Raw genomic sequence first — 17,258 nt, forward strand, 5'->3', positions numbered from 1 at the left:
CCCCCCCCCCCCAGGGAGATGTCCTTGATTCCTCCACCTTGTGCCAGCCCTGCCTGAGGGTGGCTTTCTCCACTAAACTCCCCTTGTAGCAGCAAAAGCAGGCAGACGAGAGGGCTGGGAGGCCACTGTGAGTGGGTGAGAGTGATGGGAGATAAGATGAGAGGAGAAGGCAGGGACAAGATCCCAAAGGACCTCAGACCCCAGGCTGGGAGCCTGGGGCTCCTCCTGAGGGTACTGGGGAGCCATGGAAGGAGTGTGAGCATGAGCAGCTCTGGGACCACGTGCAGGATGGACCAGAAGGGAGAGACGACGGGGGCTGAGCAGGGGCTGGGGCTGGGAGGGCTGGAGAAGGGAGGCTGAATTTGAGTATGCCATATGGAGATGCTTGGGTCGGAGGCATTCTCAGGATGCTAATGACCTGTAGAAAAATCTGGGGGTGGGTGAGTGAGAACTTCCGATGTGTCCTTGACATGGTAAATTATCCAGGATGGTGGGGGCTGGGGTTTGAGGCTGGAGAAGTGGGTGATGGGGCTGGGAATGTAGGTCAGTGGAGGATGGCACTGGGTCCTGAGTGCCAGGCCGAAGAACTTGACCTTGATCCTGAGGGCCTTGAGAAAAGGACGGACAGGATCAGAGGCAGATATGTGAAAGATCGCACTGCAGTCCATTTGAGGGGAGAGAAGGGGGATGGGCAGGGAGGTGGAGAGACCGCAGAAGATCCCCCAAATGAGGGGAGCAGACAGGCAGAACTGGGTGAAGACCCAGGCTTGCATGTACCTTCTGGGGTTCTTCCACCCACATGCACTGTGCATGATCCCAGGCTGATGTACCTGCCCTGTCCTCAGAAAGACCTTCCTCGCTTAGTCCCACTGCACCATCTCTGAGAAAGCCAAAAGGCCGGCTAAGCCAGCCATCCTCCCAGGAAGCTGAATGGAACAGTAAGTGGCTCCCCAGAGAAAGGGAAACGAGGGTCCAACATGGGAGCTGAAATTAGGAGCAGAGAAATAGGTTCAGAGGGAGGATCAGAGATGATGGTCCATTTGTTTCGCCAACATGAATGGCCAACCTCAGTTGTGCCCTGCATAGAGTAGAATGATGTCAGAAATTATCACAGAGTGGCCATTCCAGACTGTCTCTCAATCCTAAACATCTTTAGAGCTGAGAAAAAGCACGCTTAGATGTCTCAAGAACCAAAGGAAGGTGAAATTTTATCAAGGCAAACTTTGAAATTAACACAACATTGTAATCAACTCTACTTCAATAATAAAATAAATTAAAATGCAAAAGAGAACTCTCCCCAAACCAAAACAAACAAACAAAAACCTTCCTGGAATTTGTAATTAAAAAGGTGAGTTAGATAAACTTAAAAGAAGTAGGATGCAGGATTTGTCACGTTAACGCATGAAATATTCATTGCAATAGGCAAAATAAGCCTCAGACTCTTAGGTCTTGACTTTTTTTCCCCCTACACACTGAAACCAGCCTCAGGGCTCTAAATTCTCCCAGTCAACGGGTTCTGGATTATAGAGGTGAACAAGACAGCTCAGGTTTTTGCCCTCAAGGAACGTGAGCTCTGCAAAAGCAGCGTCTCCAGACGTCATTGTCTGTTTTTGTTCACAGACAGACCTGAGTTGGCACACAGTAGGTGCTCAGTAGTAAGCAGGTGTCAGATGAGTCTTTGGCTCTTACATCCTAGCAGAGACAGAGACTTGGAGACATAGTTAAAGCTGGGGGGCCGACCGAAAGAAGAGCCCGAATGCTAAGAGGTCAGGAGAGGCAGCCCCGGATGGCCCAGAACCAGAGAGGGAGGAGGCGCCCTTTGGGTTCCCCACCCAGTGCCCCATTTCCCAAGGGGCCTGGAGCCACCCACCCTTCTCCCAGCCTCTTGGCTTCCTTCCTCATTGGCAGGTGGCCCTGCCCAACTCTTGCCCACACCTGGCTGTACCCGGCAGTCTGTGGAAGGCACCTGTGGGGGTCCCTTTCTGCCCCCAAGGGACCAGTTCCTGGATGCGGGTCAGGAGGAGGTGTTGAGGGGGTCCCTCAGCAAGGTGGCCAGAGTCTTCCTGGCTCCAAGTGGACAGCAAGGGAGACAGAGGGACAGAGAGATGCAGAGACACAGGCACTCAATGACAGAGAGAGAGAGGGAAGGAAGAAGAAGAGGAAGAAGACGCAGAGACAGAATAGAGATAGGAGACAGACAAGGGTAGAGTCAGAAAAGAGAGGTAACAGAAAAGATACAGAGAGAGACCCAGGGTGTAGAGAAAGAGAGGTTAATTGAACAGCACAGAAACACGTAAAAGGGCATGAACAAATTTTGGAGGTGATGGATGCATTCATTATCCTGGTTGGGGTGATGGTTGGATGAATGTGGGTCAGAACGCATCACGTTGTACGTATTGAACATGAGCATGTCATTGTAGCTCAGTCATACCTCAATAAAGCTGTACAGAATAAAGCAGAAAGAGACACTGGTTGGGCGCTTTGTACTGAAAGAGACTCAGAAAGTTTCCAAGGCAAGAGGAACACGGAGAGAAAGGTGGAGCAGAGCCGGGAGGGCAGGGGAAGCCGAACGAGTGAAGGCGCGGGGAAGACGTAAAACCCAAGCCGAGCGCGCTTCCGAGCGGGCGGAGGCGCTGGGTTTGAGGCTCGGGGAGGCCCCGGGGCCAGAATTCGGGAGACCCCTCCCCATCCGGGGCCAGGGAGGTAGGGAGTGGCTTTCGGGACTGGGTGGGGGGTGCTCTGGGGGTGGAGGTGGGGGGAAGGCCTGAGGAGTGGTTGCTAAAGCCCGGTAGGGCGCCTCACAACCTGGGAATGCGCCCCAGGGATCAGTGGGTGGTTATAACCCAGGCCGGTGCCAGGAGCCGAGGAGGAGGAGGTGTCGGCTGCAGGACCGCGGCGGCGGCGGCGGCGGCCTGAGAGTCTGCGGCTGAGCGGGGAGCCGGGTCCCCAACCCCCACCTGGGGGACGCGGCAGGTGAGCCCTGGGGAGGAGCGAAGGGCGAAGAGACGGCTCCGCGTGGGCTCTGGTCTGGGAAGGATGCGTCCGGGTCCTCTCTCCATCCCATGCCCACCCTCGCTCAGAGACCGGAGACGCGAGGATGCTCCGGAGTCTACAATTTCCCCCGAGCCTCAACTCAGCGCTCTGGGTGGAACAGGTCCTCATGGCCCCTCTCTGCTCTGAGCAACAGAGGGTGGAAGGAGATGGGGGTGGGATAAGCGGTCCCAGAATCACCCGCCCACCCTTTTCTCCCCCACCTCCATCAGGTGCAAAGACCATGGCCACGGCCGGAGCCCCCTGGACCTGGATGGTCTGTGCCCTAATCACAGCCCTGATTCTGGGGGCGGCAGGTAACCAGGACCCCAGTGTGTGCGCACAGGCCCACAGTGCTGGGGAGGGGGGAGCTGTCAGGGACTCTGTGACCCTGGGGGACCTCATGCGAGTAGTTATGGCCCCAAGGTTGGGTGACTGCGAATCTGCATTTGTGATTGTGTGTGGCAGTGGGACTGCTACGTATGTGAGCGTGTGTGTGTCTGTGCGTGTGAGTGTGAGTGTGTGGTGCCTTTTCCCATATCAAGTGACTATCTGTGACAGGTGGGACTCCCCTTTGAGACTGTACATGTGATTGTGTGACTAAGTGTGTGTGCATCTAAGACGATGTGTGTGTTTCAATGACTGTGTGGGTGGCTGTGTGTACGCTGTGAGTGCTACTGCATGTGTGGCTGTTTGGCTGTGTGTATGGATGCCGGCTGGTTTCTGTCCCTGTGTCACAGGATCGTGTCTAACAAAAGTGCTTGGTGCCATGAAAATGTGTGGCTAGTTGCCTTCAGGTAGCCGTTTGTGATTGTGTGATTGTGGCTGGGTGCGAGGTTATGGGTGGTTATGGGTGGCTCTCTTTGTGACAGCTACAGATATTGCTCACTGGTTTGACAGCAAGGAGATCAAACCAGTCGATCTTAAGGGAAATCAACCCTGAAACACTCATTGGAAGGATTGATGCTGAAGCTGAAGCTGAAGCTCCAGTATTTTGGTCACCTGATGCGCCAACTCATTGGAAAAGACACCGATGCTGGGAAAGACTGAGGGCAGGAGGAGAAGGGGATGACAGAGGACGAGATGGCTGGATGGCATCACTGATGCAATGGACATGAACTTGAGCAAACTTCAGGAGAGAGTGAGAGATAGGGAGGCCTGGCATGCTGCAGCCCATAGGGTTGCAAAGAGTCAGACACGATTGAGTGACTGAACAACAACAACTTTGTGTGGTTGGTTGAGGCTCTATGTATGGGTAACTGTATGTGGCTGTGTGTTTGTAGGATCTAGCTCCCTGACCATGGATCAAACCTGGGCCCCCTGCGTTAGGAGCTCGGAGTCTTAGCCACTAGACCACCAGGGAAGTCCCAAGACTGTGTGTTTGTAGGGGTTGTATGTGTGACCATGCCGTGGTGTGTGTGGAGTTCACTGCCTCCTGTGACACACTGAGTGTGCGGAAGAGGCTGGCACCACGAGACAGTGGCTGTGTGACAGGGAATGAGGCTAGGTGACTTGCCCCGTGTCATGCTTGGTCCACAGAGTCTATCTAACCTTGTCACTATGCCATCGTGCTGTGTGCAGAAGTGAGAGGCAGTCTCTACACGTCTGTGCACAGGGTATATATATATATGTATATATATATATACAGGTCACTAAGATACTGTGTGTGGGTGAGTGAGATCATGTCAGTTTAGTTCAGTCACTCAGTTGTGTCCGACTCTTTGCAACCCCACAGACTGCAGCACACCTGGCTTCTCTGTCCATCACCAACCCCCGAGCTTACTCAAACTCATGTCCATTGAGTCAGTGATGCCATCCAACCATCTCATCCTCTATCGTCCCCTTCTCCTCCTGCCTTCAATCTTTCCCAGCATCAGGGTCTTTTCCAATAAGTCAGCTCTTCGCATCAGGTGGCCAACATATTGGAGCTTCAGCTTCAACATCAGTCCTTCCAATGAATATTCAGGACTGATTTCCTTTAGAATGGACTGGTTGGATCTCCTTGCAGTCCAAGGGACTCTCAAGAGTCTTCTCCAACACCACAGTTCAAAAGCATCGATTCTTCGGCGCTCAGCTTTCTTTATAGTCCAACCCTCACATCCATACATGACCACTGGAAAAGTGTCAGCCTTCCCCGAATAAGTGTACCTGGGGAGCATGTGCACCAACGAGGCAGAGCTGTGTGTGGGGCTGATACATGTCGCTGTGTGTGTGCCTGTCTGTGACAGCCATTGTGTGCGTGTTTCTTGGAGAGCGCGTGTGAATGAAGATGGCGCCAGGGTTTTGCTTGTCTCGGTCTTCAGCAAGAACACAAACAAGCGAACGGGTGAACAGGCGATGGGAGAACCAGTGATGGAGTAGGGTATCTGGGTCCCTTTCTGCAGGTTTGTGTGAGGAAGAAGGGTTCACATTTGTGTTTCTGAATTCACAAAACAACTCTGCTCTCCAACCCCCAGCCCGGTGAACCCGTTCCCCCTGCCCCAGTCTGAGCACTTTTCCTAGTTCTTTTCCTCAACCATACCCCAAGTCCAGACTTTATCTACAGTCAGGGATCCTTGGGCTGTGCCCCTCCACCAAGAAAAGCCCCAGCTTCTTTGGGTTTACCTCCTTGGGCCAGGTTCCACCTCCGGTTCCGGCCACAGTTCCTAGAACCCAGTCCTGGCCTCTTCTTCCAAAGTCAGGGCTTTTTATAGAATCGGCTCTTCCGTGTGACCCTGGCCTTAGCCTTGCCCATGTCTATTTTAAGCCCCACCCACATCTCAGGCTCTGCCCACACAAACCCAGACCTGGCTCTCGAAGGCCTGACTTCCTCCCTTTTGGAAACTAGGCCTCACCCCTAGCCCCGCCCCCTGAGTCCAAGCCCCGCCCCCGAGCTCCATCCCGCCCACTTTCTGTCCCCAGACCAGGTTCTTGCAAACGATGCGACTTCCTGCGACGACCCATCTGCCATCGGGCCCTCTGGGAGCACCCAGGACCTCAGGCCTGCGGCGACGGAGGACACCCGGGCGGATGACAGCAGCAGCAGCCGCATCGTGAATGGGACCGACTGCGAGAGGAACAGCCAGCCGTGGCAGGGTGCGCTGTTGGTGAGATTCAACAAGCTCTACTGTGGGGCCGTGCTGGTGGACCCGCAGTGGCTGCTCACGGCTGCCCACTGCCGCAAGCGGTGAGTGGGGACCCCAAGAGGAGGGCTGGGGGGGTGGGCTGGGGGAGGGGCATGGGGGGTCTGGTGAGGGTGGGATGGGGCTGGGCATGGGGGATCTGGTGAGGATGGAATGGGGACGAGGGAGCAAGAGGTGGCAGACTTGGGGACGGGATTTAGAATGGAGCTGGGAGAGTGGGGCGGGGATGACGTTAGACTGGGAGGGGGTTGTGGTAGGGGGTGGAGTTAGGGATGAGCTGGATTTGAGGCTAGAAATGCAAGCCCTGGATGGTTATGAATGCAGGGCAGGAGACACAGGAGACGCGGGTTCGATCCCTGGGTAGGGAAAATCCCCTGGAGGAGGACATGGCAACCCACTCCAGTATTCTTGCCTGGAGAATCCCATGGATAGAGGAGCCTGGTGGGGTATGGTCCATGGGGTTGCAAATGGTTGGACACAACTGAAGTGACTTAGCATGCATGGTTAGATGTGAGATTGAGGATGGTTGTATTTGGGGTTGAGAATGCATTTGTTCATGGTTTTTGTGGGGGGCTTCCATTGTGGCTCAACTGGTAAAGAATCTGCCTGCAATGCAGGAGACCTGGGTTTGATACCTGGGTTGGGAAGACCCCTTGGAGAAGGGAAAGGCCAACCACTCCAGTATTCTGGCCTGGAGAATCCCATGGACAGGGGAGCCTGGTGGGCTACAGTCCATGGGGTCGCAAAGAGTCGGACACGACTAAGCAACTTTCACTTCACTTTGTGTGGGGAAAGGATTAGAGTTGGTGCTAGGGACGGGCTGGAGATGCGTTTGCCGTTGTGACTGGGGTGGGGTTAGGCAAAGGGTTGGAGGCAAAGATGGTGTTGGGGATGGGTTTAAGGATGGGGTGAAGTTGGGGTTGGGGGTAGGTTTGGCATGGGAGTCGGCATTGCATATGGGGGTCGGAATCAGAGTCGGTGGGGTGATCAGCACCGTCTTCCTCAGATTTTTCAGAGTTCGTCTTGGCCACCACTCACTGTCACCCGTGTATGAATCCGGGCAGCAGCTGTTCCAGGGTATCAAATCCATCGCCCACCCTGGCTACTCCCACCCCGGCCACTCCAACGACCTCATGCTCATCAAACTGGACAAAAGGATCCGCGAGACTCCGTATGTCAGGCCCATCAACATCGCCTCCCGTTGTCCCTCTGCTGGGACCAGCTGCCTGGTGTCTGGCTGGGGAACAACCAGCAGTCCCCAGGGTGAGTGTCCAGGTCTCTCTCTCTCGATGCCCACCTATGTCTGCCTTCTCCCCTCCTCCGTCTCTGAGCACTCTGCCCCTCCCCCATCTTCCTCCATCGCTCACCACTTGCCCCGCTCTGCGGTCTCTCTGTTCGACAGTTACCTTCCCCAAGGCCCTCCAGTGCTTGAACATCACAGTGCTGAGGGACGACCAGTGCAAGAAGGCCTATCCAAATCAAATAGATAACACCATGTTCTGCGCTGGGGACCAGGCGGGCAGAGATTCTTGCCAGGTGAGGCTGGAGACTTTTCCATTCATTCAGCTGATACACACTGAAAGCAGCTATGTACCTGGAACCTTGCTGTGTCCTAGGGACCCCGTGATGATCAAATCAGTGAGACCCTCTGTTCCCACAGAGCTCATATTCTGGAGCAATGCTTTCCAGTAAAAATATCATGCCAGGCTTACGTGTAATTTTAAACATTCTGATAGTTACACGTAACTTCCTGCTTCCCTGGTGGCTCAGACAGTAAAGAATCTGTGTCCAGTGCAGGAGACCTGGTTTAATCCCTGGGTCAGGAAGATTCCCTGGAGGAGGGCATGGCAACCCACTGCAGTATCCTTGCCTGGAGAATCCCTTGGACAGAGGAGCCTTAAAGGATACAGTCCATGGGGTCACAGAGAGTCAGACACAACTGAGCGACTAACACTTTCACACATAGTTACACGTAGAAAAATAAATACATAAAAACAAACAAGTGAAATTAACTATTTTAATAATATAGCTTGGGATTTCCCTGGTAGCCCAGGGGTTGAGAATCTACCTTGCATTGCCGGGGACATGGGGACATGGGTTTGATCCCTGGTTCGGGGAAATAAACTCCCACATACCACGGGGCAACTAAGCCCACACGCTGCAATGAAGACCCAGCAAATAATAATAATGATAATGACGATAATAATAATAATAATGGTGGCTCAGTGGTAAGGAATGCGCCTGTCAATGAGGAGACAAAAGTTTGATCCCTGGGTGAGGAAGATCCCCTGGAGAAGGAAATGGCAGCCCACTCCAGTATTCCTGCCTGGAGAATCCCATGGACCGAGGAGCCTGGTGGGCTACAGTCTATGGGGTCCCAAAGTGTTCGACATGACTGAGCGTGCACACACATGCAATAATAATATACACTATTTGATCCCATGTATCCTAAGTACCACCATTTCAAAATGTAATTGATATGTAAGAATTAGGAATGAGATGTTTTACATGCTTTGATTCTCACAGTAAGTCTTTGAAAGCTAGTGTGGATGTTTTTCAATGGCTTTTCTTTTTCCTGTTTTTCTCTTGTTTGTTTTTTTGTTTGCGCCAGTGTGTCCTTTTCCATTGACAGCATATCTCAGTTGGGGCTAGCCGTGTTTCAAGTGCTCAAGAACACCATGTAGCTAGTGGCCACTGCGTTAGACAGCACTGGTCTCAAGGAAGAGATCAAGCCTGTGTTGTATGGACAGGCTTGAAAAAACATACTACATCTAAGGGGCCACCCTTCATACCACATACATCACATGTGTTCAGTTACTCAGTCGTGTCTGACTCTTTGCGACCCCATGGACTGTAGCCCGCCAGGCTCCTCTGTCCATGGGATCTCCCACGCAAGAATCCTAGAGTGGGTTGCCACTCCCTGCTCCAGGGGATCTTCCCCACCCAGGGATCGAACCCCGGTCACCTGCATGGCAGGCAGATTCTTTACCATCTGAGCCACCAGGGAAGCCCCAGCAAACATCACAGGTTTGTCTTATTTATTTTGGCACTTTTCAGGCAAGTGCAGTCTGAAGAGTCTTATTCCCACAAAATCTGTAGTAGGAAAGTTTTCTGACAAATTCTCGTAAAACATCTCAAAAGAGGAAAACAGGAACTAGGGGTATTTTTTAAAAGGCAGTATTTAATAGACAGGATTGATCACAAAGTTGTTGGTGTAGTAAAAAGTTTAAAAAAAAAATCCTACGGTCAAGAAACTGCATAAACAGGGTAATTTCAGAAAGTGGTAAGGACTGTGCAGAAAATAAAATGTAGTTTTATGATAGCAAGTGATGGGGGAGTAAGATACAGAAGGGTGGTTGGAAGGACCTTGAAGAGGTGACATCTGCACAGAGATTGAATGACAGACAGGAGCCAGCCTTGCAGAAGTTAGGAGCGAGAAAAGCAAGTGCAAAGGCCCTGAGGCAGGAAGGAGTCCTGCTGATTCAAAGAATTAAAGAAAAGAGCCAGCATGTTTAGGGGACAGAGGTTGAGAGTGGAAGGATGAGTGGAACCCAGTGTTCAGCAAATATTTCTTGATTCCCAGGACACAGCTTCTTAATGTTCTCATGGGAGCTCTGTTTGTTGAGGATGACAGAAATTAAACTGTTACAGCTCAGGACCCTTCCCTATATTCAGGTCCCCAAAGGCTCTGGATGCCTGCCAAGTTGCTTCAGCCTAGTCTGACTCTTTGTGACCCCATGGGCTGTAGCCCACCAGGCTTCTCTGTCCATGGGACTCTCCAGGCTGAGAATAATGGCGTGGATTGCCATTTCCTTCTCCAGGGTATCTTCCCAACCCAGGGATCAAACCTGGATCTCTTTTGTCTCCTGCATTTGGCAGGTGGGTTCTTTACCACTAGTGCCACCTGGGAAACCCCCTCCAAAGGGTCTAGAGGAATGTAAATTAACAAGCTCTCTGCTGGCAGGATGTATGTTCAGTAATATTGGTGTTTAGTAAGCTGTGGGCTCAGACAGCACTCCAGACCCATTCTGATGTCTGGGAAAAGCTCCCCAATCCCAAAAATCTTACAAATGTAACAATTGCAAAAACTTCCCAGGTCCACCAGCTTAACACTGGGAGCACACACATCTGGATGGAGGGGGTTTTATGAGAAGAAAGAACATCTGATTCAGATACCAACGTCTTTAAAAAAAAAAAAAAGCTTTTAATTTTGTATTGGGGTGGAGCCGATTAACAATGTTGTGATAGTTTCTGGTGAACAGCCAAGGGACCCAGTCATACATATACATGTATCCATTCTCCCCCCAAACTCCCCTCCCATCCAGGCTACCACATGAGACTGAGTTGCACGTTCTCTCTAGTAGGTCCTTATTGGTTATCCATTTGAAATACAGCAGCATGTACATGTCCAGCCCAAACTCCCTAACTATCCATTCCCCTTTGCCAGGCGTAAATTGTTCTGTAAGCCTGTGAGTCTCTTTCTGTTTTGTAAATAAGATCATGTGTATCATTTCTTTTTAGATTCCACATAAAAGAGATTTTTTTCTTTGTCTGTCTTACTTCACTCAGTATCCAGATGTCAACATCGTAAAATACGTAGCCTTTCTGTAGCCAGGGGTAGTACCTTGTTTTTTTTTGCCTAAACCTCAAGTGACTTTTTCATACCCAATGTGGTCTGGGCGTGGCCACTAAAAGCAAGAAGTAATAACAATCATACTATAATAATAGGAGCTAATTACTTGCCATACACTCTTTTTAAGTGGTTCAGAAGCATCAGCTCAATTAACCCATTTAACCATTATTATTAACTCTGTTTTACAGACAAGGAGCCAAGGCTCAGAGCAGTTAACTCACTGCCGAGTGAAAGGAACTCTGCAGGGATATTAAACAAGAGTGAACAAAAAAGGAGAGAAATTAAACCACAAAAAAGTTGAAATTTAGCGATTAGGGCAGCAGGGCTTTTCTTGCCTGGAAAACAGCATCTGCATTATAATACGAGAAGAAGCCAGGTCGGAGGGATTTTGCATAAACATAAACAAGAAATGACAGGAAAAATGCCTAGTATTATTACAGGAAGGGTAATTACAGGGAGCTAAGGGAGTTAAGCACAGGCAACCCAAATTAGTCCCTGAGAGTGATCCTCAATTCCGAACCCCCGGGGCACATGTGACAAGGCCTGAGGATGTTCTTGGTCGTCTCAGTGTGTCTGGGGAGGGAGGGAGCTCCTAGAGTGCAGTGGCTGGAGGGATGCTGCTAAATGTCTTACAATGCACAAGACAGCCACCCACAGCGAAGAACTGTCTGGTCTCAGTGGGTTTCCCAGGTGGCTCAGTGGTAAAGAATCCACCTGCCAGTGCAAAAGCCACCAGAGACACAGGTTCCATCCCTGAGTCAGGAAGGTCCCTTGGAGGAGGAAATAACAACCCACTCCAGTATTCTTGCCGGGAGAATCTCATGGACAGAGGAGCCTGGCGGGCACAGTCCATGGGGTTGCAGAGTCACAACTACATGACTGATCGAGCCTGCAGAATGTTAGCGGTGCCAGGCTGAAAAAGTTTCACCCAGGGGTTGACGACTGCTCCTCTGCAAAATTGAGGTATAGGTACAAGGCGGATTGGTGTCAAGGATGGGTGAAGAGTGAGGAAGGGAAAGGAAGGCGTATCCAGAAGGAGAAACTCGGTATTCCAAGGTTGGAGGGAAGAGTGAGAAAGAAATAGAAGGAAACACAGAGACAGACCATGAGGGAGACAGAAAAGAGGGGCAAAGGGTCAGTGCGTGTTAGTCGCTCAGCCGTGTCCAACTCTTTGCAACTCCATGGACTGTAGCCCGCCAGGCTCCTCTGGCCATGGGATTCTCCAGGCAAGTATACTGGAGTGGGTAGCCAGTCCCTTCTCCAGGGGATCTTCCTGATCCAGGTAATCAAACCCAGGTCTCCTGCATTGCAGGTGGATTCTATACCATCTGAGCCACCTGGGAAGCCCAGAGAGGAACAAAGGGCATTTCTAAAGGGTGGACTTGGGGTGAAAGAGTAACATGCCCTCCGTGTGTCTTTTTACCTGTTTCGCTCTGTGTCTCTGTTCTCGTTCTCGGGTGTCTTCCTCATCTGTGTGACCCCCTCCCCCCACCTCCCCGCATCAATGCCTCTCTGTGCCTCCCTCTCTCCTCCACAGGGTGATTCCGGGGGCCCCGTGGTCTGCAATGGTTCCCTGCAGGGCCTCGTGTCCTGGGGAGACTTCCCCTGCGCCCAGCCCAACAGACCCGGCGTCTACACCAACCTCTGTCGGTTCACCAAGTGGATCCAGGACACTATCAAGTCCAATTCGTGATTCATCCCTGGACCCAGCATTCTGGACTCCTCTTGCCCTCCCCAGTACCCCACCCCACAAGTTCTCGCCCCTGCAGGGACCCTGACACTCCTCCCAGACCCCAGTTCCTTCCCTAAAATGCTGAGGTTGCTCATCTCTCCAGCGCGTCCCCTCCACCCGTCTCCTGGAGTCAAGGTCCCCCTCCCCGGACAGTGGAGAGACCAGTCCTTCTGGTCGGATCCTGAAGACAGTTCCCATAATGCCCAGGGTGAAGGCTGCACCTCAGTCTCCCCAGTGCTTCCTTCCGCAGGTCCAGAGTCCACCTTCTCTGCAGCTGTGACCCAGATTTGATCCCAGAAATAAAGCATCTGAGAAGGGGGCTCCATGTGTACAGTCTCTTCCTTGAATGGCCGGGTGGCCAGGAACAAGTCACTGGCCCCTCTGCACTGCTGTTTGCTCTGTTGGGCCATCATTGCAATTGCAGGAAAGATTTCTTCAGCCAACTTTTCAATTTATTCACAAATGCTGATCGACTGGTGATTTCCTGCCAGGAATGGGTCTGCATGCTGGGGATACTACAGCGGGCAGATCAGAAAAGATAGACAAACACATTTTATACTCTAATAAGTATGTAAGTGATATGAATAAAAGGAGAACAGGGCATGGGGGAAAAAAAGGAATATTGGGGGGAGGGTGTATTTATACTGGATGGTCGGAAGGGTGTGGGGGAGCAGTAGCCACCCTCACCCTCACCCCAAGGTGTCCACATCCTAATCCTTGGAATCTGTGAATATGTGACTTTATGTGTGTTAGTTGCTGAGTCGTGTCCAACTCTTTGTGACCCCAGGGGCTGTAGCCCATCAGGCTCCTCTGTCCGAGGGATTTCCCAGGCAAGAATACTGGATGGGTTGCCGTTTCCTTCTTCAGGGGTTCTTTCTGACCCAGGGATCAAACCCAGGCCTCCCACATTGCAGGCAGGTTCTTCACTGTATGAGCTACCAGGGTAGCCCCATGACTTTATATGGCAGAGGATTTTGCAGCTGTGACTAAATTAAGGATTTTGAGAGGGAGAGGCCAACATAAGCCAAAGGGCCCTTATAAGAAGGAAGCAGGGTACGGAGTCGAAATGAGAGAGAGACTGGATGATGCTATGTTGATGGCTCTGAAGATGAAGGGAGGGGCCGTGAGCCTAGGAATGCAGATAATGAAAAAGGCACATAAATGGATTTTCCCCTAGAGCTCCCAAAAGGAATTCAGTCCTGTCTGCCAGGGCCTTGATTTTAGCCCAGTGAGACAACACTGTGAACATCTGACCTCCAGAACCGTAAGACAGTAATTTCTGTTGTACGCTACTAAGTTTGTGATAATTTGTTACATCGGCAACAAGAGACTAATGTAAAGGGCCTCTCAGAGGAGGAGGCATTTGAGCTGAGACCTGCGAGTGAAGGGTTTCTCCGGTGGCTCAATGGTAAAGAATCTGTCTGCTAATGCAGGACACGCAAGTTCTATCCCTGTGTTGGGAAGATCACCTGGAGAAGGAAATGGCAGCCCACTCCAGTGTTCTTACCTAGAAAATCCCATGGACAGAAGAGGCTGGTGGGCTACAGTCCATAGGGTCCCAAAGAGTCAGACACGACTTAGTGACTAAACAACAACAGCGTGTGAGATGAAAAGTGACCAGCCCCATGAGTGTCTGGGACCTGGAATTCCAGATAAAAGGATAAGGGCAAGGGCTGCAAGATGGTGATGGGATTGGGCATTTCTCAGAACGCAAAGAAGACCAATATATCTGGAAGCTGGTTTGTTTGTTTTTCTAAGAGGTTGGGAAGCCACCAGAGGTTTTAAAGCCAGATGGTGACAGTGCTAAGCACATCATTCCAGATGTTGGTGGAAAACAAAACGGAGCTGCTTATTGGCCAAAGTTAAAAAAGGAGGTGCATTATCAACAGACTGTCCATGACTTGCAGTTGGAAAACAATGGGCCAGATAGTTGCCTCTGGGATGGCTCACTCTTTCCCCATGCAATCTTGCTTTCATGGTCTCTTCTCATTTTCTGAAAAGGTCCTCCTCTGTTTTCTCATCACTTCCGGGACAACTGGCTCCAGTGATTGGGTTGTCTTAGTTCACAATCAACAGAGAGGAAAAAATCTGATTGGCTGCTCGTGGGTCAGGTGCTGACTCTGGATCCAATCAGCTATGGCTAAGGAGGTGGGGCCACCTAGTATGGGCTGAGCGGTCCGTCATCCCTCCTTCAGCAGCAACCCGCGGGGCAGTGCCCCTGAGAACAGGCTGCAGGCTGTGGCAGCCTAGGAAACAGACACATCTGGGGACAGGAGTTTTGGTCTTCAGAATCCAGATTTCAATATTGTATTTGCTCTCAGTTCACCCAGATTTTTGTCTATAGAGGTGAACGTTTCCTTCTCACCGTTGCCCTGTGTGTTATTGTGTAAGCATACTTCAACTTACCCATTTTTACTTTGGATAAGTACTGGAGTAGTTTCTAGGCTCTTCAGTAGATTTAAACAGCTTACGTTTTTCCTAATGTAACATTTGTTGGACTTGCCTGGTGGTCCAGTGGCTAAGATTCGGCGCTCCCCAGGCAGGGGGCCTGGGTTCCATCCCCGGTCAGGGAAATAGATCCCACATGCCGCAACTAAGACCCGGTACAGCCAAATAAATAAATATTACCACCACCACCCCAAAATTGCGAAAACAAAACTATGGTGAAAAGCGTTTAGGAGAGGCAGTGTGCTTTGATTCTTCAGCCAACCCATCCGCATTCTTCTTTCTCATGATGGCGGAAACCTGAAGCATACTTGGTGGATTTAGGCTTCAGGGTCAGCAGGGGATCAGAGGGGAAGTGTGTGGGCCAGGAGGCAGAAGTCAAAGAGGTGGTCGTCATTCTCTGCACCGCATCACCACCTGAGACCCTCTATTGCCGTGGCATGGCACGTGACCTAAGTAAAGACGTTCATCCAACCTCTGGGTGGCCACGTGATCCAGTTCTAAGCAGTAAGACAGCAGCTGAAGACTAGCAGCCGGGTTTTCCCGGGGAAGTTTTTGTTTTGCTGATAAAAAGGAGAGCATCATGTTTGCACCTTTCCCCCTCTTACCACCTGGCATGTAGGTGCCCTGAGGCAGACCCGCCACTCCGAGGATAAAAATCACAGGATAAAGATTGGGTCGCAAGAAGCAAGAGGAATCCTGCGTTCTTGGTGACTCGCTTAAGAATATGCTTCAGGCATGGACTTCCAACACCTGGGCTTGAAACAGAATAAAACCTCAAGTGTCAGGGCTTCCCTGGGGGTCCAGTGGTTAAGAATCCGCCTTGGAATGCAAGGGACACCGTTTTGATCGCTGGCCTGGGAAGGTCCCACATGCCGCGGGGCGGCTGAGCCGGAGCTGGGCAACTTCTGAGCCTGCCGGCCTAGAGCCCGTGCTCTGCAGCGAGAGAAGCACCGCCGTTAGAAGCCTGCGCACCACAGCGACACAGTAGCCACCGCTTGGCGCAACAAAGACGGAGCGCAGCCCAAAATGAAACAAATAAATAAATGTATTTTTTAAAAAACCTCAAGTGTCTGAGCTACTGGAGTTGGTTTTTAGTATGCTGATACGGAGGAGATGGTGGGGAAAATAGTTTCCAGGAACTAAAAGCTAAGCAAAGACATTGTGCCGATTTTCCTTGGCAGGTTCGACTTTCTCTTCCTGAGTGAAGATGTGCCTTTTCCGACAGGGAGACCAGGATGGAATAGGTACCGGTAAATAGTTCCCATGAAGGGTGGAGAGGATCAATGTGTTTCCTGCACGGTGATGTAAGCAGTGAGAATAGGGTTACGGTGGTGCAAGAAATAAGCTTCTTGCCCTACTAGATATACTACAAAACAAAAGGAATGTAGTTTTTAAGTGAAGCCTTAGTCAAAGAACAGATAAATGGGTCAGTGACACAGAGAAGGAGCTCAGAAAGAACTCATGGGAACTCAATGTAATATTATATAAAATACTATATAAGATGTATATAAATATGGTAAAGTAGCAACTCAAACTAATAGGGGAAATTTTAAAAGGGAATTTAATAGTTCTCTTAACCCTATTTATTAATAGGGGAAATACGGTACACTTAATTAATGGTATTAAGAAAACTGGCTCACTATGAGGAGGAAAATAAACCCAGATTCCTATCTGACACCACACAAGAAAGTGAAGTTTAGAAGTATTAGAGACCAATATGGAAGAGATAGAGTTATAAAGTCAGTAGAAAAAAATCAAGGAGAATATCTTTGAATCTCTGGGACAAGGAATGACTTCTTAAGACTTTGAAAGCAAAGATATTATATCAAAACATTGGTTAGGTTGATTATGACAAAATTCAGAATTTGGGTTTAAAGGAGGGTAAAATAGACCTTTAATAGACATTTGTCAGAATGGGAGAAATTATTTGTAAAATCAAACATGAACCAGGGGAAAAGATGGAAAAGAGACCAATGCCTATAATAGGCTGAACATTGAAGAAATGATGCTTTCAAATTGTGTTGCTGGGGAAGACTCTTGAGCATCCCTTGGATTGCCAGGAGATCAAACCAGTCCATCCTAAAGGAGATCAGTCCTGAATATTCATTGGAAGGACTGATGTTGAAGCTGAAGCTCCAATACTTTGGCCACCTGATGCAAAGAGCCAACTCATTGGAAAAGACCCTGATGCTGGGAAAGATTGAAGATGGGAGGAGGAGGGGGGCAACAGAGGATGAGATGGTTCAATGGCATCAATGAATCAATGGACGTGAGTTTGAGGAAAGTTGGGGAG

At 50.4% G+C, this 17,258-nt stretch overlaps 1 protein-coding gene across 1 annotated transcript; it reads left to right on the top strand.

The window, feature by feature from the left end:
- Positions 1 to 2,494: 2,494 nt before the first annotated feature.
- Positions 2,495 to 12,836, top strand: KLK5 (kallikrein related peptidase 5). Its single transcript, XM_081511432.1, has 7 exons — positions 2,495 to 2,703; positions 2,823 to 2,973; positions 3,264 to 3,347; positions 5,932 to 6,196; positions 7,159 to 7,415; positions 7,555 to 7,688; positions 12,323 to 12,836. The coding sequence occupies exons 3-7, from the start codon at positions 3,275 to 3,277 to the stop codon at positions 12,476 to 12,478; spliced, it is 885 nt and encodes a 294-aa protein (XP_081367558.1). The 5' UTR covers positions 2,495 to 2,703; positions 2,823 to 2,973; positions 3,264 to 3,274; the 3' UTR covers positions 12,479 to 12,836.
- Positions 12,837 to 17,258: the final 4,422 nt, after the last annotated feature.

This window comes from Giraffa tippelskirchi, chromosome 7, assembly GCF_054371585.1.
Source record: "Giraffa tippelskirchi isolate mGirTip1 chromosome 7, T2T-mGirTip1v1.2.pri, whole genome shotgun sequence".
NCBI lineage: Eukaryota > Metazoa > Chordata > Mammalia > Artiodactyla > Giraffidae > Giraffa > Giraffa tippelskirchi.